The 26,359-nt window shown below is 32.2% G+C and overlaps 3 protein-coding genes and 2 long non-coding RNA genes across 5 annotated transcripts; 2 read left to right on the top strand and 3 right to left on the bottom strand.

Annotated features, from left to right (window-relative positions):
- Positions 1-4,654: 4,654 nt before the first annotated feature.
- LOC109150132 lies at positions 4,655-21,589 on the top strand. The gene is made up of 3 exons (XR_002049087.1): positions 4,655-4,750; positions 11,583-11,587; positions 21,580-21,589. It is a non-coding gene; the product is annotated as an uncharacterized LOC109150132 (long non-coding RNA).
- LOC109150110 lies at positions 6,947-10,470 on the bottom strand. Its single transcript, XR_002049085.1, has 4 exons — positions 10,242-10,470; positions 9,555-10,157; positions 8,219-8,287; positions 6,947-7,114 (listed from the first exon to the last, which is right to left on the bottom strand). It is a non-coding gene; the product is annotated as an uncharacterized LOC109150110 (long non-coding RNA).
- On the top strand, positions 12,677-15,883 carry LOC109150078 (TLD domain-containing protein 1). Its single transcript, XM_019298052.1, has 8 exons — positions 12,677-12,854; positions 12,939-13,041; positions 13,137-13,241; positions 13,877-13,962; positions 14,089-14,321; positions 14,628-14,808; positions 15,019-15,202; positions 15,433-15,883. The coding sequence occupies exons 1-8, from the start codon at positions 12,802-12,804 to the stop codon at positions 15,736-15,738; spliced, it is 1,251 nt and encodes a 416-aa protein (XP_019153597.1). The 5' UTR covers positions 12,677-12,801; the 3' UTR covers positions 15,739-15,883.
- Positions 16,310-17,076, bottom strand: LOC109150094 (40S ribosomal protein S17-like). The gene has a single exon (XM_019298054.1). The coding sequence runs from the start codon at positions 16,970-16,972 to the stop codon at positions 16,532-16,534; it is 441 nt and encodes a 146-aa protein (XP_019153599.1). The 5' UTR covers positions 16,973-17,076; the 3' UTR covers positions 16,310-16,531.
- A 292-nt stretch (positions 21,590-21,881) lies between the features above and the next one.
- LOC109150068 (secoisolariciresinol dehydrogenase-like) lies at positions 21,882-23,090 on the bottom strand. Its single transcript, XM_019298048.1, has 2 exons — positions 22,983-23,090; positions 21,882-22,855 (listed from the first exon to the last, which is right to left on the bottom strand). Exons 1-2 carry the CDS (start codon positions 23,006-23,008, stop codon positions 22,042-22,044), a joined length of 840 nt encoding a protein of 279 aa, XP_019153593.1. The 5' UTR covers positions 23,009-23,090; the 3' UTR covers positions 21,882-22,041.
- Positions 23,091-26,359: the final 3,269 nt, after the last annotated feature.

Below are 26,359 nucleotides of genomic sequence, written 5' to 3'. Positions count from 1 at the left end.
CCTTAATACATAGAGACTGCCGTCTTTCCATAAGATATACCAAGATACCATATTCATCCAAGGAAAGAACTATAGACCATGCTACTAAAAAATATATATAGTATTTCCTAAACAATGAAATACAAGTTTTGACAATAAACACAACCAGTATTCTAAAAACTAACATCATCAGTAGCTTTATTCGAACATACTTTATACTATTAATACCATAGAAAATTAATCATTGCGTAAAACTTATAACTAAATATCATATTTATAGTTTCTTTAAAAATTTTGACACATCTAAGACAAATGGCATGTTAGATATTTCGTCCGGATAGAAACAAGGATTAAGAAGATAAAACGATAAGCCTTCAAGGCATGAACTTGATTTATTTTCCTGAAAATTTCTTATCAATAAATATAATTTTTGAGACACAATGAACACGACTAGGTGTAACAATTGAGTTTGAAAGAGTTTGTAATATATTTTAATGATTCCAAATATACTAGGAAATTGGTCCCAACTCTTTTGCAATTAACTTCTAGACTTAAGAACATTTCGCAGGCTCAAATCCGCATAGTCTTACAAAGTGACGAACTATACCACCTGAAAAGTAGAATAACTAAATAATAGTTCAACCTATTTTCAAAAAAAAAAATAATAGTTCAACCTACACAAAGTATACTATGTATGCTAACAGGATTGTCTATGGGTCAAGAAGTCAAAGGAGTCCAATGGTAAGAAGATTTGAAGACCTGAAGTGTACTAAGGCCGAAGAATGAAAAGACCAAATGGTTCATCGACTCCGTAGATCGAGTAAGACTCATGGAAAGTAAAATCAACCGAATTATTAATAATGACTGAATGGTAGAAGGGTTGACTATTTGTCAAACGCTCAAGCAATGAAGTTGTTCAAACGATACAAGAGACCAAGGAAGAGTCTCAAGTTGAAGACTCGCATAATACATTTAAAAAGTCATTTGTTACCATCAGAATATTCAAGCAACAATCTGAACAATTACTTATCAGTGAAGTGATCGAGAATAATTCCTAAGAGCCATTTTGTGCTACCAAGGTTTCATAAATCCTAGATACACATATCAAGGTGAATTTTTTTTTTCTTTTAGCTAAAACAAAAGGAAAAACCCACAATTTAAGTAGCTCAATATATCAATTAACAACTAACTATAATTTCTGACAAAGAACAACCTAACACACAAACCACTATTCAATACATATTCAACAAAGACTGCCCGTTTGAATTTTATTTTCCTCCAACAAACAAATTCAAAGGAGTTTATAAATACCTCATTTCAAGTCGAAAGAAGTTGAGATAGGAAAATTCAAGTGCAATCCATTAAGACAAGTGAGAGAAAAAAGCTAAGGTTTTTAAGCCATCATCAAGAACGTAACACACGACTCATGCGTGTTTTATATTTGAAACTTTTGAAAAACAAGAAGTGTTTTTCTATTTTTGAACTATGCAAGTAAACATGTTTTTCACAAATGTAGGGATGATAAATTTCAAACATTGTCATAAACCATTATATCATTAGGGGCAGATCCAAAAATATTCTTCAGTGGGGACAAAAAATTAAAACTAATGAGATAATTTTTAAAAATGAAATACTGAGAGAGACCGAGTCATAAATATTGTTGACTAGACATGAAAAATCAAAATACATCAAGATAAAAAATATTTAAAATAAAATATAAAACATAATTAATTAGATAAAATAGTTTGAATGGAAAACACATTATAAATCACTCATCTCACTATTAATATTAATAAATAAATAAATAAATAAATAAATAAAGAGAAGAAGTCACAATGTTACAAATAACAAATTCAATTAGAATTCTCATTATTAATAGCAACACCAGGATTCCTAGTCCTCTACTTCGGCTATAATATTTATTATTTATTTATTTATTTTGGAACCGTTATATCAGGTATTGTGTATATTCTTTTGGGCCTAGTATCTCGAACAATAAAACTACTATTTTTGTACTCTCATTATGTATTTTCATACTTAGTTTATGGTGGACCCAGCCGATAAAACTATTACTATTAAATAATAAATTTGTAGTACATAAATAATTTATTTTTAATATGTTAAAATAAACATTTATTCTGGATCCACGTTAAAATTTGCCTATATATTGTCACCTCATGGGCCTCTCCTCTCATAAATGACTACCTTTAAGATTTATGAAGATATATGTACTTGAGTACAGTAACCTAATCCTCCTAACTCTATATTTATGTTTTGGGGGTCCTCTTATTTATAGATATTGAAGGTTTGAATCACAAAAATTAGACAGCTCTCTTAATTACAAGGAGACCCATGACATGAAGGTTAGCCAGGACATTGAAGAATTCAGATACAGTGATTAATTGTCATGCAGAATTATGGGGCTTAGGTTTTTAAGGTGCACATGCCTTGTTCCTTTTTTGGGTTTAATGACATTCAACCACTGACTTAATTCTTCTTTTGCGGTTGGGATTGAGACATCATCAAATAGAATTAGGGATTAAGACAAGTAATAATCCAGGTACATAGTTATTAAGGAAATTGTAATTACAGTCATGTTATGCTCCCTATGATGTCATTATGTGATTTTTTTTATTTATTTTTATTTTTTTTGTATTTAATAATTATATGGATTTTTTTTTTCTTTGAATGGATTTTTTTTGTTATTAAATGTATGTACAAAATTTATTTTATTTTATTTTTTGAAACTTCATAAATATAGCGTAGCAGACTAGCACAAAGGAAAAAATATATAGATATGAAAATTAGTTTAAATACAAAAGGCTTATATGATACAAATACCAAATATGTATTTCTTTAATTACATATATTTAATATATATATATATACTTTTTTATAGTGAACAAGTATTACATTTTCACTAAAAAGTATTTAAAATTTTATTGTTTTTTTGAATGCTACTACCTCTATTACAATTTACAATATAGTAAATGTTTATATACTTTCTCAAACTACTAAAACATAAAGAGCTAATAACGCCTTCACTAAAACTCGAACTCATAACCTTCCAAATGGAAGTCCAACCCGGGTACCATTAGACTACATAGTCCTAGTGTACTAGTGAAAGTATTGTGCTTTTCATTGAAGATTTATATTTGTTCACATAAATTGAAAAGTATTATATTTTTAATAAAAAAAAATATTACTCATTTGTTCACATAAATTGAAAAGTATTATATTTTTAATAAACAAAATATTACTCATCTTGTGTGAAATAGTTTTATACAAGACTAATTGTAGTTTAAATTGTTTACTTCTATACAGGGACGAAGCCAGGAATTTTGTTGAGATGGGGCGAAGAAGTAGGGACGGATCCATCAATTTTTTCGAGTGAAAGCAAAACATTAAAACAAAAGAGATAATTTAAAAAAAAAATTATCCAAGAAATATATGTATAAATATTGTTGGATATGGACGAAAAATAAAACATATCGAAATTTTATTAAAAATATTCATAATAAAATATGAAACATAATTAATTTGATAAAATAATTTGAATAGAGAACACATTATAAATTACACATCTTATTTTTAATACAAAAAAATATGTTATATATATATATATATATATATATATATATATATATATATATATATATATATATATATATATATATATGTGTGTGTGTGTGTGTGTGTGTGTGTGTGTGGGGGGGGGGGGTGGGTATGTTTTATTAAATATTAAAAAAAAAGGTATTAACAATGTAACTGTGTTGAAGCCAAGAGAAACTATAAAATTGTATTAATGCCAACAAAAGATTTAAACTCTGGCCAACTAATCTATCTCACTTCTTATTAACATTTATCTGTTTCTTTATACTAATACTAAAACTTGTATTATATATATACATATATACATACAACTATTATATATGGGGTGGGGGTGTGAGATACCCTCCAATTTCTTAGGTAATCTCACATTACCTTGTCTTATTACTAATATTGGACTTTGGACGTTTTAATCAATTTATCTTATTTCCGTTATCTTATTTACATGTCTTAAAGGGAACGTTATGCTGTGGAATCGTGTCCACCTTGCAAGGTGGGCACGGTTCCATATCCATAATTTCTATACTGTAGATTCATAATTTCTAAACCGTAGATTCATAATTATAGAGCTATATGTTCATAATTTTATAAATATATATATGTTCATAGTTTTTTGTGGCCCCGTTCTTATAAATAAATGAGGCCTTACCAAAAGTATAATCACAATCTTTAAAATCAATACTGTAAAATATATAATTTTTATTTCAAATAAGTATGAAGAGTGTAACACCAACTGAATGTAAAAATTACAGTTTCTACTGTAAAATATATCGTTTTTATTTCAAATAAGTATAAACGATGTAAATATTAGACCCTCTAAAAATTGAGGCCATGTGTTGTTACCCATCTTGCACGCTCCAAAATTCGGCCATGCTAATTATATCCGCAATAGGTAAGCAAGCTAATCCTTTATGGTGGAACACCAAAAGAGTATTCATTCTTCCAAAATGCTGAACCCCAACCTGACAGAGGCATTTGGGAGGATGTAATTCATGGTAACTCAACTGAACATGAACCACAGAGGTTAGATCTGTGCTCACTGCGCACAAAGAACCTGGCCCCTCACTTTGAGAGGTTGCTCTCACACTGTCGCTGGTGAGACTCAATCCCTGGTCATTCTTCCAAAGTTTCACCTCTGTGACTAGTTGAGCTGTCCATGCGGGTAACCAAGAGTATTCATGTTATGACTTGAAGCCAACCAATCTACATACGTGTTTGCTTCCTCAACAAAACATGTTATGTTAGTCTCAATAATGTTGAGTAATACTAGGGGTGAGCAATTCGGTTCGGTATTATTTAACCTGACCCAAATTAGTAATATATCAAAAAATCAAATGGTTCGGGATTCTTATAAACCGAATAGTTCGGTTAAATATCGAATTGAACCGAACGATTTGGTAAAAATCAAATCGAACCAAATATCATTTGATTTTTTAATAATAATAATAATAATAATAATAATAATAATAATAATAATAATAATAATAAAAAAAAAAGTAAATCCAAGTCATTTGATGCCTGCTCCGACGTTCCGTTCCTATTCTCACTGGTATCTCTCTTAAATTTTTTTATTTGATTTTTTTATGGATTGTTCTCTACTTTACACTTTTGTTGTTTGCCACAATTGTTCTTTACCTCATAATTATAGCTGACTTGAGTTATTCTTACAATATTCAATATTTTCCTTAGTGTAATAGTGTAATGTTTCTATGAATTTAATGTGCTTTAACATCATTCTAATTTTGATTTCCAGTGCACTATAATTATATTCTAGTATTGGAATATATTTCCACAGCACTGGAAAATAATATTCCAGTGCACTAGCATTGACGGCTTGTGTCCAAAAATTAACTATATATACAGTACTTGATACTTGTTCTTCAAATATTAACTATACAGATAGATGATTACTCATCTTGTAAATAAAATATTTCAAGTGAGCCAACTGTAGTGTCGGTTGTGCAAAAAAGTCAACTGATGTTTGGTAATTAGCCAAACCCCATCCCAGAAATTTTACCCCTTTCTAAATGACATGGAAGAGAGAGAATACATTTTTTTATTCTTTTTTGATGCTGATGTGTATTGAAATTGGAGAGAGAATTGCTAAAATAGAAATAAGAGAGAGAATTTGCTAATGAAAGAAAAAGCTGCAAAAGGACAACTGCACAACTTTTTATGTTTTTTTTTTTATTTTTATTATTTCTTTTAATATTATTTTATTATATACAAAATTGATGATGTGGAAGTGGGACTCATTTTAGAAAGTGAGAGAAATTTTTGGGATAAGGATAGCCTTAGTATTTAGTAGTATGTTTGAACTTTGGATTGCTATTTTGTTATATAATGTTTAGCTTTAGATTTGGATTTGAATTATGTGATTATGTTGGGAATATGTATTGTTTGATAGTATGTTCCGAAATTTAGGAAATGTTAAAATTTGGAGATCTTAAATCGAACCGAATATCAAATCGAAATCCAACCGAACTCTAATGTTAAATCAAATTGTTTAATTTTTTAAAATTAAAAAACCGAAACCGAAAAATATCCAACTGAAGCTTAAAACCTCTACCCCTAGTAATACTCCCTGACCCTGCCTCATCCTCGCCGGAGAATTGCATCCTCGTCCTTGCAGAAAATTTTTCCCAACAACCTTATAGTCAAAATACGAAAAATAGTATACATAAGTTAAAAAAAAAAATGTTAAATGTTAAGGAAGGAGGCAGTTCAATTAAGCACTACTGCACTCATCATCATCTACATATATAGGTGGTGAAGGAAAACTTGACACACGTACAATTATTTCTGTCACTTAGCTTGCCGGCGGCCATATGTGTGAAGATAGGAACAGTTCTATGCAACATGGAGACAATAGGGTCCTACTTCTGCATGCTGCAGTAAATAATGGCATAACAAAACAGTAATCTCTTATTCTAATAAAGAGAGGGGATTTTGCCAATGAAATGGCCCCATTCTCCCGCCCAAGCATTTTGGATTTAGTTATGATTTTTTTTTCTTTTATTTAGGGATAGGGATAGAGTTTCGGCTATCTATAATATTGCTTGAGAGATTTGGGTTTCCAATGCTTTGGTTTTATAAAACGTGTTGGCAGAAGTTAGACAATTTGGGTGAGATTGTAATCATTATTAATTTTTTGAATTCTTTTTTTGTCATTGGTTTAAAGTAATTATTGTATTTATTTCTAAGTTATAATCATTCACATTAATTAGAAGTCTAATCCTATTTCGTCTTTTATTATTGCTATATTTAATCTTTTAGTTCTGATCTGTATTAAGTGCCATTCTTGGTAAACGATTACTACTCTTTAGGCCTATTTAGGTTCACGGCGGTAGCCACAGCCTGATGATTACTTTCGTTGTATATATATATACATGCAATTACATTGCGCCATTCACATACACAGCTGATCTCTTTAGAATGGCTGGCCAATTTGTTCTTGCATCTCAACTAAACCCAGATTTTATGACCAAAGCAAATAGTCTCCGCTTGGTGTGAACATATGCAGCACCTGAAAACAATAAAACAAAGGGCATCAATAGTATGCTTATTTCATGATGAAAAGGTTAGTGGTAATTAAATATGAAATTTGTGCTGCTATTTTTTTATATTAATGTTAACTCTGAATTTTTTGTTGGTTATGCTCTGTATCCACGTATCCACACACATTTGGCACACTGGTGTTAGTTTTATATTCATCTACACACACATTAAAGTGAAATAGTAAAATGATAGTTATATGTTTATGGCTTAGACATCAGATGGTAGTATCATCATTTACCTTCTTATTTAGTTAGTTTCATATCTTAAGCAAGCACTATATTTATAAATATACAAGATTGCATTTACATGCATGAATCACAAAAGGTTTTCAGTTGCAAGCAAGTCAAAAGGTGATAATGCAGTACAAACAGTCATGAAGAAGCTTAAGGGATCAGTTACCATAGGCTGCATGAAGAAGAGCCATATAGATGCAAATATCGGTACAGTTCTAAGCATACCTTTCTACACCTTTAAATCTACTACTAATTTGGGCTTACTTCAAAAATGGTAGCTACTTCTTATTTAATCCTTCTATACCTTTTTATCATGTTTATCTTGAAAACCTGGAAAACAAAGCTTATATGTTTACTGTTAACATTTCAATAAATTTTATAAATTATAATACTATAAAAGCATTTTGTTTTTACCCGTTTATCAACAGATCTATTATATACACTGATTTTTAACCCAAAAATCAATTGTTTTGTTGCAACAATCTACAGAGACTGTTAATGCTCATGTGAAATCATCTTCTTCCTCATGAAGTTGCAACAGTCTACAGACCCTAAAGAGTTGCCTGAGTTTATTGACTTTAGGGAAAGGTAAATATTATTCTTTTGGAGATATAACATAAAAAACTATCACCGGGTATAGATTGCCTTCACTGCTTTTTTTTTTAAGTGGCTATTTTAGGGATTATGTTTTCTAATGGTAATTTGTATTTGTTAGTGTGGTCTTTGCTGTTTTAATTTAGTATTTTGTTCCTAAAATCATCTATACTTTGTAATGCAGCTAGTGGACCAACCACTATTGTTATTATAATAGTATACAAGGCTAATGCATTAACCTGTACCTGGTGATAAGTGTGTTTAGGTTCTCCCCGCTGGCAGCTTGATTTCATACCATGGCTTACTTGGCTTACCTATAAGAAACAAATACATTGTGTCGAATATCTTTGTATTGAATGATAGTGTATATAGAACAGAGTTTGTTAATGACCTAAGTTTTAAAGTATAAGTGCAAATTGATAATTGCACTAATGGTAGATTGAGTAAGTTATGGGCACTTTTAACTCTAAAAAAAAAATACTCTTTTCTATGGTCTACTCTTTGACGAGGCTAACACACAAATGGACTGCAATGAGTAGTCATGTTGCGATTAGGACATGCTATTAAGTCGGTATGGATGCTTACAGTATGCATAGAACCTCTATGTATATAGAACAGAAATTTAATTCATGAACTCAGTTTGATAGTGTACATCATGTTCATTATTGCTGTTGTAATGCATTGGGTAACTGATATGTACTTTTGATGGACTAATTCAAGGATAGTATTCTTTATTGTCATTTCTTTAAAGAAGATAGCACATAAATTGAATGCAAACTATCATTAAATAAAAAATATGTATTCTCAATTCTTTTAAGATTTGAGAAAAATAGATTCTTTTATGATTTGAGAAAAATAATAGAGTGTACGTCTAAAGCATATTGGAGCAAAGATGTCATACAACTATCCGACATATTAAATTGATTTATCGCAGTACAGACTACAGAATGTGGATGTGCTATAATGGAATTAAGTCAGGATGGTTAAGTATGAAATGAAATGAGTTGATAGTTGTTTACTTTTTTGTTTTCATTTTTTTATTGATTTTTTTGTCTAGCATATTTTATTTCACATATATGCTTAGTCAACTTAACTAGACAAACAATTAGAGGAGCGCTTCTGTAACATGCTAGATAAACAAAAAATAAAAATTATATTTCACTACTGGGAAAACAAATAGGAATTGGTATCACATTCTTATATGAACTTGCAAGTAATGACATAATACCCAGAAAATTGCATGAACACAAAAAAAAAATGCTGTAAATTGTATCATCTAGAAGATCTATCACCCATTTAGACCACACTCAAATCAATATAGCAGTTTTAATCACTCTAGAAAAAACATGAGCACAAAAAAAAAAAATCTATACTGCAATCTATTGGTAAAATGAAGTACACAGGTTATATATATATATATATATATATATATATATATATAATGAAAACTGCAGTTACATTGATTAAATAACTAATTGAGTACAAGTTGTTTAGAAGTAAAAATCTCTTGGCAAAATAGCATCAGAGTATGCAACACATTAATTATGGATTCAAGTATTGGGTATAAGCAGTAAGATATACCTTTCATCCATAAATTGAACATTTCCTGCTTCATTTCCACTTCCCATATATTCCTTTATACAAAAATACAGAAAAGAGTTAATAATGCACATACTATTCAAATATTCCATATGAGAATTCAAATGTAATGGCATATCTAAAACAAAAATTCACTAAAAGCATAGGAAATAGATAACATTCAGTACCAAAAAAATAAAAAATTAAAGAACAAGAACAAAAAAAAAACAGAATATCAGTAATTTTTTTCAATCCTAATAAGATAGGAAATTGATGCCTACAAACAGTCTAGCAGGTAGTAATCATATAAGCTAGACACATTTATGCCTTTTTTAGCACCCAAAAAAAAAAAAAAAAAACTTTTGCTAATAAGTGTGTACAACACATAAATTTATTTCCTACATATTCTAAGTCTAGAAATTAATCTTTTAGCGAGAGTTTCATAGTTTTGAATTAATAAGGGGCTACTTATCTTTAAGAAATCGGTCGTTGTCCCTTTCAAGAGAAGCCTGTAAACATCGAAATCTCTCTGCATGCACTTCTGGGCCTGCTTTTTGTGTTTTTCTACAGCTATATTCCTTTGTTGATGTTCATGTGTAGGTAGATCTGTAAACAAAGCCACAAAGGAGTTAGGGTTTCTAGCTAATGAGTTAATACTATGTTTGTTCATAGAATATAATTAAAACATACCGTGTGAGATGAATTCTTTCTCTATAGCCATGGAAGATTATATCTCTTAATCGAAACAGACTAGGACAGAGACAGTGTGAAGATATTATGTACTGACTTTGCGATGCTGAAGTGAGGAAATTAGAAGCAGATTGTAGGCATTGTTGGAGTTAAGAAGCATGGACTGATGAAGCGTCGGTTGGATTTCTCTAGCTTGATTTTCATTTCTGTAGGAGGGAGGGATTTCGCAGAATAGGGAGGGAGAGTGGGAGATGAAGGGGGAAATGGAGAATTAGTTGGGTTGAAATGGGTGGGCTGGGTATTTATATTTGGGTTGTTGGATTACTTTTGGGTTGTAAATTTATTTGGGCTTTGGTTTTTTGCTACACAGCCCAACAATATATATATATAATAAATTTACATTTAGATTATGTTTATAGTTAGATAGTTAGATATTTATTTATGAATTTATTTTATATTCCACTGTTTTCTTTTGTGACAACAATTATTGTATAATGTATTTAATTTTTGTTTTGTTAATTTACTGTGTAATGTTCCAATCATGTGTTCAAAATTTTATTTTATAATTTGTTATAGTGGTACTGGTAATATGCTATTATATCTTGAGTAATGTTAGTTCATATACTTAAATATTTAGGTTATAATTGTGTGCCTTGAATAAATTTTAATACTTGGTTTTTAAAAATTTATTTTAAAATGATATATATATATATATATATATATATATATATATATATATATATATGTCAAATGTATATAAGGAGGTTTAACTTTAAAATATAAATTATAGTTGGTATTATTGTAATGTTAATTAGTTATTTTACAAGAATCGTAGGGAACAATGAGAGCAGGCAATAATGTATATATATGCCCCCATAAATATCATTACCCATCTTAAATATCAATTATTATTTTAATTGCAAATCTTTATGGTCATAATTTTATTATAGCAAATTAACATAATAATTATAAAATAACAAAAAAAAAAGAGAATAAACCCCATATTTCCTTTTTATATATAAAATTAAATTTTATAACAATAATAACTTTTAATAATATAACATAATTTTTATATTTCAAATATTTAGTCCGTGCATCGCACGGGTGGCATACTAGTATATAATAATCCCACAAATTCTCACTTTAGTTTAACAGTACAGTACAACTTAGAGGCAAAGACAATTGCATCATCAACAAATTAAAAAACACCACCATTTAAATGGTGCAAGATAAAAAAAAATAAAATAAAATAAAAAATAAAAATTGAGGGGAAATCCACACTCGCTATTCAAGGGTGTGCCTTGAGTAAATATCACTTTGTGACCAGGGACGGAGCCAAAGGGGCAGTTGCCCTATATATAACTTTCGTATGTATATATGTATATATAGTACAAATTTTAGTATCAGTATAAAAGAATGGAAGAATGATAACAATAAGTGAGTTAGATTAGTTGACCGAGCACATTTTAATTATAATGAAGGTTGAGGTTCAAATTCTTTGTTGGCAGTTTCACATATATATAATTCTTTTATATTAATAATGAGACATGTAATTTATAATGTGTTCTCTATTCAAATTATTTTATCAAATTAATTATATCATTCTTTTATATTAATAATGAGACGTGTAATTTATAATGTATTCTCTATTCAAATTATTTTATCAAATTAATTATGTTTCAAATATTTTGTTATGAATATTTTTATAAAATTTTGATGTGTTTTATTTTTTACTCATATCCAACAATATTTATACATATATTTCTTGGGTAATTTATTTTTTTCAAATTATCTATTTTGTTTTCATGTTTCGCCTTCACTCCCTGCTTCTTCGCTCCCGCTCAACGGAATTCCTGGCTCCGTCCCTGCTTGTGACCATCGTCGTCAAAGGACCACACAATGAAAAACAAGTCTAGATTACCACTCAGGTTAGGAGTTGAAGTTGTAACTTTGTAGTTACCAAATCAATAGTCTAATCAACTTGACTTGGGCTAAAGAAATAATCCATATTTTTTTTATAAATTCATAAAAAGTATTATAATATACTATCTCATACAGCAGTCTCAGTTATTCTTATAGACTAGCATCTCCAACAATATCTGAGAAAATTAAAGCAACAAACTCACTCTCCAATTTGGAAATTTGTGAAGAAAACCATGAGAAATACTTAAAAGCTTAATTTTATGGAGTTCAATGAAATGGGGTTTCTTGAAACTATGCAAGCAAGCGGATAACCATTGATAAATTGTATAAAGAACGGATTTTGAATAATACGTAAAGGAAGAATTAGTAGAAAGAAGCCAAGAACACAGACTGAAACGTGTACAGGTTCTGATCTGCATAGTGCTGGGCACATCATATCGTGTAAACCTCTCTTTGGAGTTGGAAGATCCATTATTCCCTAATCCATACAGAAACTAGTAAATAATTGCGATGAAGCCACTGAATTTCTTTCGAATTACGATTAAGATCTTCTCTAAATTGCTTTCTACTCCATTAATGTCTCACAATTACGCACCTTACTTTTCTCCGCGTCACTGCTATTCTCTCTCCCGGAGAGATGGGCAATTCTCCGTCGTCTTCTATCAATCCTCGCTTTGCTTCCGCCAAAAGGTTCTCTCTCTCTCTCTCTTTCTCTATCTATCTATCCATCTGTATATCTGTATCTGTTAAATGCTTTACGAATTCGCTGAACAGAGCGTTCACTGAGAAGGAACTAGAAGACCTTTACTCATTGTTCCTTTCACTCGCCGAGAAATCTGAAAGAAATGCCCAGCACATCTCCCCTTCTGTTTTCAAGGTCTCTCTCTACTTTCTGCAATTTCGTTTTTTCTAAAACCGTAATTCCTCCCATCGATTTGGAAAATTTTATGTTTATCTTTCTTGTGTGGATAGAATCACGTTGGAATTGAAGGGCCGCTGGGGGATAGATTGTTCGACTTGGCCTCTCAGAATCGCAAGGATCAAAAGCTTACCTTTGAAGATCTTGTTATTGCTAAAGTAAGTTCCTTTTTCACTTGTTCTTGTTCTAGTTTTAATGCTATTAATTAATGTTGATTTTAGATTTAATCTTCAAGTCTTAATAGTTTTCTAGGTGGGCTTGTAGAAGAACCTATACAAGTTTGGAAACCAAATTGGTAGCTACTATTAGGAATTTTGTTGAAAGCTTTGTCATTTTATTTCAAGTGTTGGCCTGAAATTCCATGGAATACACTACAAAATGGTTTTGCAACAATTTCATAGCTGCCCTCAGTTGGTCATCGGGGTGAAATTTGGAAAGAATGACCAGGATCGAGTCTTGTCGCTGGGGATCCAGTCTTACTAGCGACAGTGAGGGGGTTCCTTGTGCGCAGTAAGCAAAGGTCTAGCATTTGTGGTTCAACTGAGTTACCATGATTTACATCCCCTCTTAGATGCTCTGTCGGGGTATGGGGGCCCTTGGGGTTGGGGATTCAACCTTTTGGGACGAACAATTTCATAGCTATAAAGTTGTCCCACCCTTAGAGGTGCCTAGAATTCAGCGAGGGGATTAGTCATTGTGTGACGATAGAAACTCTGAATTGCACTCCAAAAACAAAAATTTGATGTGAAATCATTCTAATGGCTATGACATTGATGTGGTTTTCATGTGACAGGCAACTTATGAAAAAGGAACGAAAGATGAGATTGAAGAGTTCATCTATCAACTATTAGATGTCTCTGCTGATGGCACCGTTGGAAGGTAGAAGCAAAAGTCTTACTATCCTTAGTTGCAAGGATGCAGTTCTTACAAATGAAACTAATAGAGGAATACAATCACAGTTGTTTAGCTTGTTGTAATTTGTTTTATACTGGAATGAACCTGCAGGTCTGATCTTGAAGCTGTTTTAACTGCAATGCTAGATAGTGTATTTTCTCAACAACATGGACCAGGTTCACATTCGGAAGTTATTGGCATACTCCTCAATGCTGCAAATTTCACAACGGATAGTCAAAAACCGGCTGAGAGTTGTATGTCATATGAAGAGTTTAGAAAGTGGTGCGCACTTCTCCCATCTGTAAGGAAGTTCCTTGGAAGTTTGTTGATGCCATCTGATCCAGGTTCCTCATTTATGGTCATTCAGCATTTTGATGTTTTAAATACTAAAGTTTACCGTATTTGAGAATTAGAATTTAGAACCCTTCTATTTTTATCATAATCTTGGATATTTTAGGAAGTTCTTTAGCCAAGAGTCTGGACTTCCTATAGAATGAGATGACATTATTTGGTTGATTCATTAATCCTCTTCACCTAATACTTTTGTCTAAGTGATTTACATCATTAGCTAAAAGCATATGCAAATATGAGGTTTTTGCCCTTCTTAGTATTGTATTTCTCTGAAGAAATTTGTATTGTCCTTTGTGTAGGTTCTGATGTTCCTAGACTAGTGCACCAGGACAATATTAATTCTAATGTAATCTTGTTAAGGAAGGAATATGCTTGGCTAATTGGAGGTGCCCTCCCTCAAGAGGACCTGCATGAATGGAAACTTCTTTATCACAGTACAGTTCATGGCTTAAGCTTCAATACATTCTTGGGAAACGTATCGTAAGTATACTTGTGTTTTCTTTTATCCTAGTTTATGCTTTTACTTGGTAATTTAACCTGGAAACATTTAGTTCAAGAATTATCATACTTTGCGGTATCACTTACAATACTCTGAGTTACTGCATTTCATTTCTATCTTTTACAAAATCTCCATTTCTGTTTCACAGTTTGCTGTTAGCCTTAGTTCCTGACTTTTACCGTGAACTGCAGGAATGACAAAGGTCCTTCTGTGTTAATTATCAAAGACAAAGAAGGTTATATATACGGAGGTTATGCATCTCAGCCATGGGAGAGACACGCAGAATTTTATGGAGATATGAAATCGTTCATCTTCCAACTTTACCCAAAAGCATCAATTTTCCGCCCCACTGGAGCAAACCACAATATACAGTGGGTAAGTCTGGTCATTCTTCATATTCTTGCCCAAGTTGAAATGAAATTGCCATATCACTATATGAGCATATTTGATGCTGGAAGTCTTGAAAGAAATGAAATTTCAAGCAATTTGTTCTGATTTAGCTCTGAGAATCATAATGCAGTGCTAAAATAAGGTCAAAATCACTCTTTTTATAAGCATTTACTGAGTTGAAGAAATGTATGTTTGAAAACTTTTTGCATTTGCAGTGTGCTGTAAATTTCAGTTCGGAGAGCATTCCTAATGGCATTGGTTTTGGAGGAAGAGTGAATCATTTTGGGTTGTTCATCCTAGCCAACTTCGATCAGGGCCATACTTTCCCATGCACTACATTTGGCAGCCCCAGCTTGTCAGCAAGCAATGTTATATATCCAGAAGCAATAGAGTGCTGGGGAGTCATCGTCAAGAAAGCTCAAGAAGAAACACAAGATCGCATCAAAGGAACCATACTTGAGAGATTTAAAGAAGATCGCCATATGCTTAACATGGTTGGGCTTGCCAATTCAAGCGAGTGATCTTCCCTAATTTGTTTCTTTCCCTACATTGTTCCCTTACACTATAGACTACTCCCATGGCAACAAAGAGGATTTTAAATCCGTTTTTCATTGTACTATAGGAAAGTTCATGAAGAACTTGAATCAAAGTTTCAATATATCTTTACATCTCCTTGTCACTAAGAAGTTGAAGGATGAAGAATAATTGAGTTAATGTCATCTAGGATCCTTCAAATATAGTCATTTTTCCACCGTTGGTCCTAAACTTTCAAATTAACCAAACGAATATCACAATTGGTTTAACTTGAAAGTCCAAGACAAAACTGGGCAAAAAACACTATATTCAAAAAACCACATATGGCATCAACTCAAGAATAACTTTATCCAGCATGAACTGGGATTTGTTTCCTGTTGAATCAAACTTATGCAGCTCAAATAACTAACCAAACTGAACTCATACATTCTAATTCTCAAGCTTATTCTTATGCAATTCCACAACTGTTGAATCAGGCTAGATTCAGTGGAAATGAATTCAATATTTAAGCAAACATTTGACCCAAAACACTAAAAGATCATATTTGAAGATCTAAAGTTAATATCAAAGCAGACAGATAGCATAATAATCATCTCCGGCAAATAAAATATAACAACAAAATCTTGAACATCTTTGTAATTGATAACCCAGAGAGCAAACATGGGCAAAACATAAAAAAGCACAAGTCTTTCCACAAGTACTAGAAAACAAACCATCTGGATAGAAAAACACTGGGTCTACATTATACTAAATAGTATCAAAAGCCAATAGAGAGATGTTTTAGTACCGCCTTCCGCCGCCAAAGCCACCACGCCCACCGCCAAAAGCAGGGGCTGGGGCAATCCCGACGGTCTCCTCCTCCTTGAGGACAACCCCAGGGAGTTCACTCATACCCAAGGAAGCAAGCAGGTCAATGGTCTCCTTGTCGACCTCAATGCGGTCAATCTTGATTGCAGATTCATCGGGGACGAAGTCCATGCGGCGCTCTCTCTCCTCCTCCTGGAGCTTGAGCGAGATGCCCCTCACGGGCCCCTTCTGGATCCGCTTCATCAGGTGGGTCGAGAACCCGGCGATCTTGTTGCGGAGGCGCTTCGACGGGATGATGGCTACCTCTTCCAGAACCTTCTTGTTGGTGTGGAAGTCCAGAGTCAAGCGCGAGTAGTAGCGCTCGATGACCTGGCGAGAGGACTTCTTCACCGTCTTTGTACGTACGCGACCCATGGTTGTTGCTGCTGGTGGGAGAGCTCTGCGGGCAGGGCTTCTGCTGGAAGATGAATGGAGGGAGGCTGCTAGGGTTTCGACAATGGAGAGATATTAGTAGGGTTTACAAGATAGGGTTTTTATGGATAGGGATATTGGGTCGGGCTTTTTTGTGGACTGTAATATTGTGGGCTTCTTTGTGTTTTGGAATTAATTCTTCCGTAATTATTTTGGGCTTTTTTCTATTGTGTTTATAATAACTAGTAATTCACCCGCACGATACACGGGAAAAAAAATATGTTATTATAAATATAAATATAAATAAAAAATAAAAAATAATAAAAATATTTTAAATTGTTTAATATAATAATATTTTTTAGCTTCCATTGGTCAAGTATTTATTATTTTTATAGAATACAAAATTATAATTAAAATTTTGTATGGTTAATATAATCTCTAATTATGTACATATTCAAAGAGAGAATTTACATAATTACATTGATTTATTCTTAATTGTATTTCATCTATATAATAATTTTCACAATACGAATAATAACTAAGATAATTACATTTAGAAAGCAAATTTCAAAATTTATATGAGTAAATTTAAACTCTAATTGAACACATTTTTTTATATGATTATATAATATATTCTTTATGCACATGGCATTCCATAAACTAAAATGTCATTTTATAAGTCCAAGACCACTTTTTGTGGAGATAATTCAAATGTATTTTTTTTCTTTTAAAAGTCCTAAGTTTAGACATTCCAAAAAACATTAAAGACCCATACAATATATACATTTATATATATTTAAATTTTTATTTATGGCTTAAATGATTTTTTTTTTAATTATGAAGTCCAATAATTGACCCACGGCCCGCAACATTTGCTTTCTTCATCCCTTCTCGCTTCTGCCATTTCTTTGAAGCATTTGAGATGGAGAAAAATTATATGTAGAAGCTTGCATTAATTGCACTATTTCAGATATTGAATAGGCTTTCATCGAAAATTTAATTAATATTGTAATCCCAAGAACCACCATAAATAACAAAAGCATATCAAATAAACTTTCATTGTAAAACCAGAGATTTAACTAATATGCATCGTTTTATATTTTCTATTAATCGGGAATCGGAATCCTTAATCCTAATATCATAACATTTAATAACTCCATTAATTCAATAAATGTAATCCTTTGTTATGGGCGAGAAAAAAAAAACAGCTATTTTATTTTTCAAATGTTGTGCTTTTTTTTTTTTTTTTTTTTTTTAGTAAAAGATGTTGTGGCTATTTTATATTTATAGCTAGTAATAATAATAATGTTGGTAATTAATTATAACATTAATTATTTCCCAACCATATAGCTTTATTATATGTAAGATACCGAATGTAACTATTCGTTCTTTCCAAAGTTTACTCACTTGACTAATTGAGCTGTTTATAGCAATTTATATCGTGCACCGGGGTGTACATTGCATTGTGCGCATTGATACAAAACGACGTCATTTTACGTAACTGTATAAAAAAATATACATAATTGTGTAAACAAATACACATAATTATATAAACAAACACACATAACTGTATTAAAAAATACACATGATTGTATGAACAAATACACATAATGATATAAATAAATACACATGATCACGTGACTCCCTTCCGCGCCTCACAAAACGACGTCGTTTTTGGAGGCGCGGGGCGCATAGTGCTGCGCGCGCCGTGGTTCAGGGTATAACGATTGGCTGTCCATGCAGGTGAATATAACTATACATGATATATTTGATTTTATAACTGCCCATTAGTCATGATAGTCAAATGCTTAATTTTTTTTTTGTCAAATGTTTAGTAGGATAATAAAATAAAAAATACACATAGTATCCCATCATAAACTTGTTGGTAACCTGCTAAAAATGTTAATTGCACTTTTTTTGCAGGTTCATGAATTAATTTGGAGCTTATTCGAGTTCAGTGGCTTAATTGTTATCCCCAAATAGTTCAATGGCCTATTTGTACATTTTTCAAAAAATATATATAATATTTTTGATAAAATGTAACATTTTTACATCAAAATATAAAAGTGTTAATCTGTACATTTGTTCTAAAAGATATTACATTTTTCCTTATAAGTAATAAATATTTCTAATTAATATTATATTTTTGAATATAAATAGGAAAAATTACACTTTTTTTCCTGTGTTATATACTTATAGCACTTTTTACCCCTCAATTGTTTAGATAAGCACATTAGCCCTCTCAATTATTGTAAAAGTGGTGGTTTTTCCCCCTGATATATTAAATTGACATGTCTACCCTTAAAGTAAACATTTTATTTATTTTACTTCTCCAACAAATTATTGCGTATACGTAGGGATGACCACGGTTCGGTTCGAACTGAACCGGACACTATAGCAATCGAATTAAAAGTTTTCGGTTATGATTCAGATCTAGAACCCAATATTTGGATGTCAATTTATTAAAATTATGAATCAAAAAAATTGGATCTGAACCATGAACCGGCGATCCCGGATCCGGTTCGCGGTTTTGAACCGTCTTTATTTTAAAATTTTATTTTTTATTTTAAAATAGTCTAAATTCAACAATAAATGTGTTTTACTTTTTCAGTTCGGAGCATGAACCGTCCGTTCCAGTTTATGATTTTAATAAACTCTAAATATCGAGTTTCGATTCTAAATTGTAATTGAAATATTTCGGTTTGGTTGCTATAGTGTTTGTTTGGTTTGAACCAAATTACGGTCATAATTTGTTGGAGAAGAAAAATAAATGAAATATTTATTTTAAGAATAAATATGTACATTTAACATTTTAGGGGGAAAAACAGCCACTTGAATAATTCAGGAAAAAAAAAAAGTGCTATAAGTATATAATTAAGGAAAAAAAAAAGTGCTATTTTTCCATATGAATATTACATTTTCATATATATTCAACCTACCCTTCCTAAAATTAAATAACTCTTAAGTCTTAACATGAGAAGATTACACAAATCATTCTTTTCATAAATATAAAACCGCGTCGAAATATTGTTCATTGACCATGTTAAGGCAATTCATTGCGCAGACCGAGGACAATAATGAACCACTTGGCCATTACCCCATCACATTGACTTAAACTGGGTATATTATTATTATTATTTTGAATACAGATATATTATTTTTTAAAAGCAAAGAGTAGCTTAAGAAAAATCAATATGGTAAATAGTATGGAGTATCTGATTTATTTGTAAATGTAAAATTTAGAATGTTATGGAGATATTAGAAATGATACAATAATGGAACTTGAGGTTTAGGAGTTCATAACTCGGGATCCAAGGAGATGATTCGGATGACCCAAAAAGAGTAGTCCACGACTCGGAACTCGAGAAGAGTATGCGATCCGGATAGAGAGTGAGGGCTCCCGAGGCCACTAGCCATCCTTGCCCCACAGCCACAGCCCGTCTTTGGGGATTGGAATGGTGGGTCGTAACCTAGTCACATGACCCACCACGTGAGCCTTGATTTGGTTTTGCGAGCCACCACCATTTTAGGGAGTTTATTGAACTTTTCCTTGTATAAATGATCATTGTCTAGATCAAGATAAGTCATGTCGTATTCTATTACAATACACTACTTGTAATACTCTAGCATTAATCTATGAAATATTACTACAATTATTTTCCTTTACTATTTTAACCATAATTATAATTTATACAAATTTATTGATTTGTACATACCATGGATCAATTTGTTCCATAAGAACAAATCTCTAAGGAGTACAGAATACTCCATATTATTTTTGTTACATTATATATGTTGAGTGAAAAAACAATTAAAAGATAGTAAATTATCATATAATGATTTATCGTTACACATAAAAGAATATAAAGTAAAATAAGATAAGAGTACAAACCTATAAGTCTATAACCTTCTTTAAAATTATTAAAAAGCAAAGGAAAAATGGTCAAATACACCGTCGAACTTTATACGAGAAATCAATTAGGCTTTGAACATTTAAAAGTTAAAATCAAACACATCAACATGCCATTTTAGTACATCGAAGTTCAAAAATAAGTTAGTGACTGGTGATAGTAGGTCGTTAGAATTCCAACGATGCTTTAGCTATCTTTAGGGGAAAAATTGGCCATCAGCAACTAGTTGTCAACTTGTACTAGTTGCCTTCTCAGATGGAGAAGGCGACTAACAACCATTTGTCGGTTGCTAATTTTCATTGATGGATACCCAACATGGGTATCCGGGTGAACCACATAACAATGCAACCAATCGATCGTGACACTAGGACTCAGCAATTAACACTCGAGACATGACCAACTAGCCAGTTTTGGCTCCCCAACCAAATTACCCAACATCCCTCCATAACCCCCAAATAATCACATTTTATTACTCATTCATTACCCTATTAAATCCCCCCATTATATTACCCATAAACCCTATTAATCGCCTATTTATTTTCCCATTTAAACCCACTAAAAACTCATTAGTTGGAGGAGCCTGGACGATTCATTCTACTAGTATAAAAAGCAAAGTGAAGAGCAAGAGGAGGGGGCTACATTTTTTCTAGAAAAAACAACTATATATGCAATTGTACAAAAACACTTACAAAAAAATAGATTTCTAACTTGATATCGCCCAAAAAGGCCCATAGTTTTTACCTTTTTGTTTCCACGTTAAAATTATTGTCTTTATTTATTTATTTATTTTTACATTTTTATTGAGTCGATCAGTTACGTTGGCCCACCGAGTAACTACCCCGGATCACGAAACCAACATTCATTGTGAAAATCTCTTCAGAACCTTAGTGACTTGTAATAACAAGTTAATAATTAATTTTTGGGCTCCGTTAATTAGTTTAAAATTACAATTTTTAAAAATTAAGGAATCTAATTGCCTTATGGTATAAAATTGAAGCGACTAACAATAAACATGTCAAACAACTTATAATCCAAATGCATGAGGCCGGTTTGACTTTTGAGATAGATTCTTTGGAATTTTTATGAGTAAACAAAAAATAAAAATAAAAATAAAAATAAAAACTCACACAACAACGTAACGAACTTATCCATCCTTCATCTCTACATTGAAGAAGACATCTTCTTTAAGGATTGGGAGAGAGCAACATTAGTTGTGCTATATCCACCATCAATGACGAGGTTGATACCACTAACGTACTTAGATTCGTCGCTTGCTAGGTATAACGCCGCCTCTGCAACATCCTTCGCCTCCACCTTAGCTTCCTTCAAGTTTGCTATCTCACACACAAATTCTTCCACCTTTTCTTTCTCATCTATCCCTATGCCACCCCTCAGCATCGGCGTCGCCACCCCGAACGGCGAAACGCAGTTCACTCTCACCCCATACCTCCCCATCTCCACCCCCAAATTCTTCGCCAACCCCACCACGGCGTGCTTCGACGCCGAGTACTCGTGCGGCACGTCGCCGTACGTCACCGAAGCCACGCTGGAAGTGAAGATCACGCTGCCGCCGTTCCTCGCCGGGATCATGACCCGCGCCGCGTGTTTCGCGCACAGGAAGGCGCCGAACACGTTGGCGTCGAACACGGTTCTGAAGTTGTCGTAGTCGGCGTTTAGGATCGACGACGACGACTCTCCGCCCTTTCCGGGAACTCCCGCGTTGCTGAACATGATGTCTAGCTTCCCGTGCTTGGACACGGCGGCGTTCACCGCGTTTTCGACGTCGGCTTCGCGTCTCACGTCGCAGTGGACGTAAGACACGTAGTCTCCGCCGATTTCGTCACAGACGGCGCGGCCCAGCTCGTCCTGGATATCGGCAATGATGACCTTCGCCCCGTGCCGGACAAAAAGCCTCGCCGAACATTCTCCGATGCCGCTGGCGCCACCCGTTATCACTGCAACTTTGCCCGCTAGCCTGTTCGATCAAAACAACAACGTAACGTTAGCGTCCAAACAATATTCACATTTCCGACCACCATTACCAAGTGGTCGGAAAATTATATGTAGCAGAGACCATTGGTATGATATATAGGCTGTTTTACCTTCTTAGGATGGAAGTTGTAGCCATGTTTTGATGAACAAAATAAAACCGATCTGATCTATCAATCAACGTGACATTGCATAAGAATACGAAATCCTGTCGCTTTGAAAGTTGAGGTATCTACTCGGAGGAATCTCTATTTATTATGACAACTTAGCTTGAACCAAGGAGTTTACTCTTTATTTAATTTCATGTTGTATCAACTCAGTTAACAATATATATAATTGAGAATTATTTTAACTTGAAAGTTGGAATTATATATTGCCGATTATTAATTGTCGTTTTCTGAATTTCTTTTGACCAGCTATGCTGTTTCATACTTCATCCATGTTTATAAAATAATTTGCAACTCCAATTACGGTCAATAATGAACGTCTTGGGATATTATATTATATTATATGATTTGTTTAAAGGAATCTACTTCAATTCATATGTGAATTTTGATGAATTATAATATTTATTGCCTATGAGCTAGATTTTGTAATTTCATTTTCCATAAGCACTAGTTTAATTATAATAATGCTAAAGTGTTGTTTTTGTTACACTCCATATTCATTTGACAATATATGTTAGTGTATAGTTCTGAATTTTAGTTTCATTTTCCATACACACTAGTTTCATTTTAATAACATTAAAGTATCATTTTAATTATACTACAGTTTCATTTGATAATGTACGGTGTTGAATGAGCTCTGTTTTTTCGTTTCATTTTTTACACACACTAATTTCATTTTAGCAACACTAAAGAGTCATTTTAATTCTACTACAGTTTCATTTGACAACTATAGTCCACATAACACTATGGACCAAGATCCACTGTATAAGAACCGCAATTGATGCAGTCGTTATATCGTAGACCACGGTGTGCACCGCGGTAAAAAATGGCGCTGTTTTTTTAAGTAAAGAAATAGCCCGTTGTTACATTAATGGAGTCCGCATGTTTGGTGTATTAAACACCAACTGCCTCACTACAGTATATCTAAACCGACACTGCCTCACGTATTATTTTTATATTATTATCAAATGAAATTGCAGTTATATCAAAATGATACTGTAGTTGTGGTGAAATGAAACTGCAGTGTATATAAAATGAAACTGAATAACATTTCACATATTTGAATGTATATTGTACAATGAAGCTGTAATTATATCAAAATGATCATGTTGTTGTGTTTTAATAAAACTATAGTGTATATAAAATAAAATTAAATAACATTTTCACATATTTGAGTCTATACATATCGAATGAAACTGTAGTTATATCGAATAATCGAAATGAAATTGTAGTTGTGTTGAATTGAAATTGCAGTGTATACAAAATGAAACTGAATAACAGAGTGACTTTTTGCAGAATGGTGCGGAACGACGGAAAACGAATGCCGTTTCTTTTCATTTAACAAAATGACGTCGTTTTGATGTGCGGTGCATAATCGATTATGCACCGCGGTACACGATATAATTTGCCCAATTGATGGGTTTGGGCTACATAGGTGTTCCCATGTAAACGGTTTGATGAGACCCAATCGAATCAGAATGGGCTCAAATCCATGGCTACAAATGAATGCACTAACATTTTAGTCTACCAAACCAGGCAAATTATGCCCTGGACCCGTGTCCACAATGAATTGTGGATACGGGCCCAAAACGACGTCGTTTTTTTTTAAAAAAAACGCGTCATTTAGTTAAAAAAAGTAAAATCGCGCGCGTTTTACCGTTAACGGCGTTATTTTTTTTTTTTTTTAATTATGAATGTACATTTATGCCGTTATGAATGTACAGTTATGCCATTATGAATGTACAGTTATGCAATTATGAAATTATGAACACAGAGCTCTAACATTATGAACTTACAATTATGAACATATAGTGATAAAATTATGACCATGGAGCTTTAAAATTGTGAATATAGAGCTTCGAAGATTATGAATGTACAGTTATGGAGTTATGAATGTACAGTTATAGAGTTATGAATCTACAGTTATGGAGTTATGAATCTACAGTTATGAGATTATGAATCTACAGTTATGGAATTATGAATGTACAATTATTGATCGAATTATGAACAAAGAGCTCTGACATTATGAACTTACAATTATGAACATATAGTGATAAAATTATGAACATAGAGCTTCGAAAATTATGAATGTACAATTATGGAGTTATGAATGTATAGATATGGAGTTATGAATGTACAGTTATAGAGTTATGAACGTACAGTTATGGAGTTATGAATGTACAGTTATTAACATATAGTAATAAAATTATGAACATATACTTCTATAACGAAGCGGTCTGAAATTTAAAAAAAAAAAAAAAGAGGAGATAACAGTCCCTAACGGCACTGTTACCCGTGTCCAGCATGCATGCTGGACACGGGTCCAACACATAACGAACCAACAATCATTATTGTCTGGACTATGGTCCACACAAGGTATGTGAACCATATTTTGTATACTGTAAAATAATATACATTCAGTACAAAATAATGTACATTGTATTAAGGAGATGTACATTATTTTTTTACTGAGTGTATATTGTATTTTATAATGTACATACAATATAAAAATAACGTACATTTAATATATTAAAAAGTACTTTTTGTTATGGTCTCCATAACACTGGGTGGACCATAATTTGCCACCAACCAACCAACTTGACCATTCTCGCCTAATATTTATATTAGGACATCAGTACTACTACTTAGCCATAACTGTTGAAAAATTAGCTCCAAATATTATATTAGTTGTTATTTTGAGTGGCATTTATTATTAATTTGAGTTGGATTAAAGTATATTCAAATTATAGTAAGTGACAAAATGACTTTCATATATTTATATATTCAAAACAAATAATGAATAGATAAAAAATTGATGTTCAAAGTATAATTATGAAGTTAAGAAAATGTAGACTGAAAAGGTTTTATCCAATATTGAAAATAAACTTGAGTTTAGAGTGAAACATCATAGATGGACATCCTATAATTACGATGAGACTTGTACATGAAAGCTTGGATGCATGGATCAAGAGATAATCATATTCATATTATAATTAGTAGAATGTTGAATGTATTGAAGGATGGATCTTTAGTCCAAAAATGAAACTCCGTCCACATCATGAGTTAGTGTTCTTGAACGTTATAACCGAAAATCGTCTATAAAATAATCAACTTCAATCAAAACTTGTTAAGATAAACCCATCACAATTTGTTATATTGCTAACTTTTAAATAACACTATTATTGAAAAAGAAAGACTATTATAGTTGTATTTAACTAAATAAATAAGAAGTCCATGACAATGACAAAGGACAGGAGTAGTACATCACAATTGAGGTGTACACATTCCATGGTCCATTAATAGTCAAATTATTAAAAGCCATA

Source organism: Ipomoea nil, unplaced genomic scaffold, assembly GCF_001879475.1.
Source record: "Ipomoea nil cultivar Tokyo-kokei standard unplaced genomic scaffold, Asagao_1.1 scaffold0268, whole genome shotgun sequence".
Taxonomy (NCBI): domain Eukaryota; kingdom Viridiplantae; phylum Streptophyta; class Magnoliopsida; order Solanales; family Convolvulaceae; genus Ipomoea; species Ipomoea nil.
Note: the sequence above shows the minus strand (reverse complement) of the source record. Positions and strands in the feature narration are given on the sequence as shown.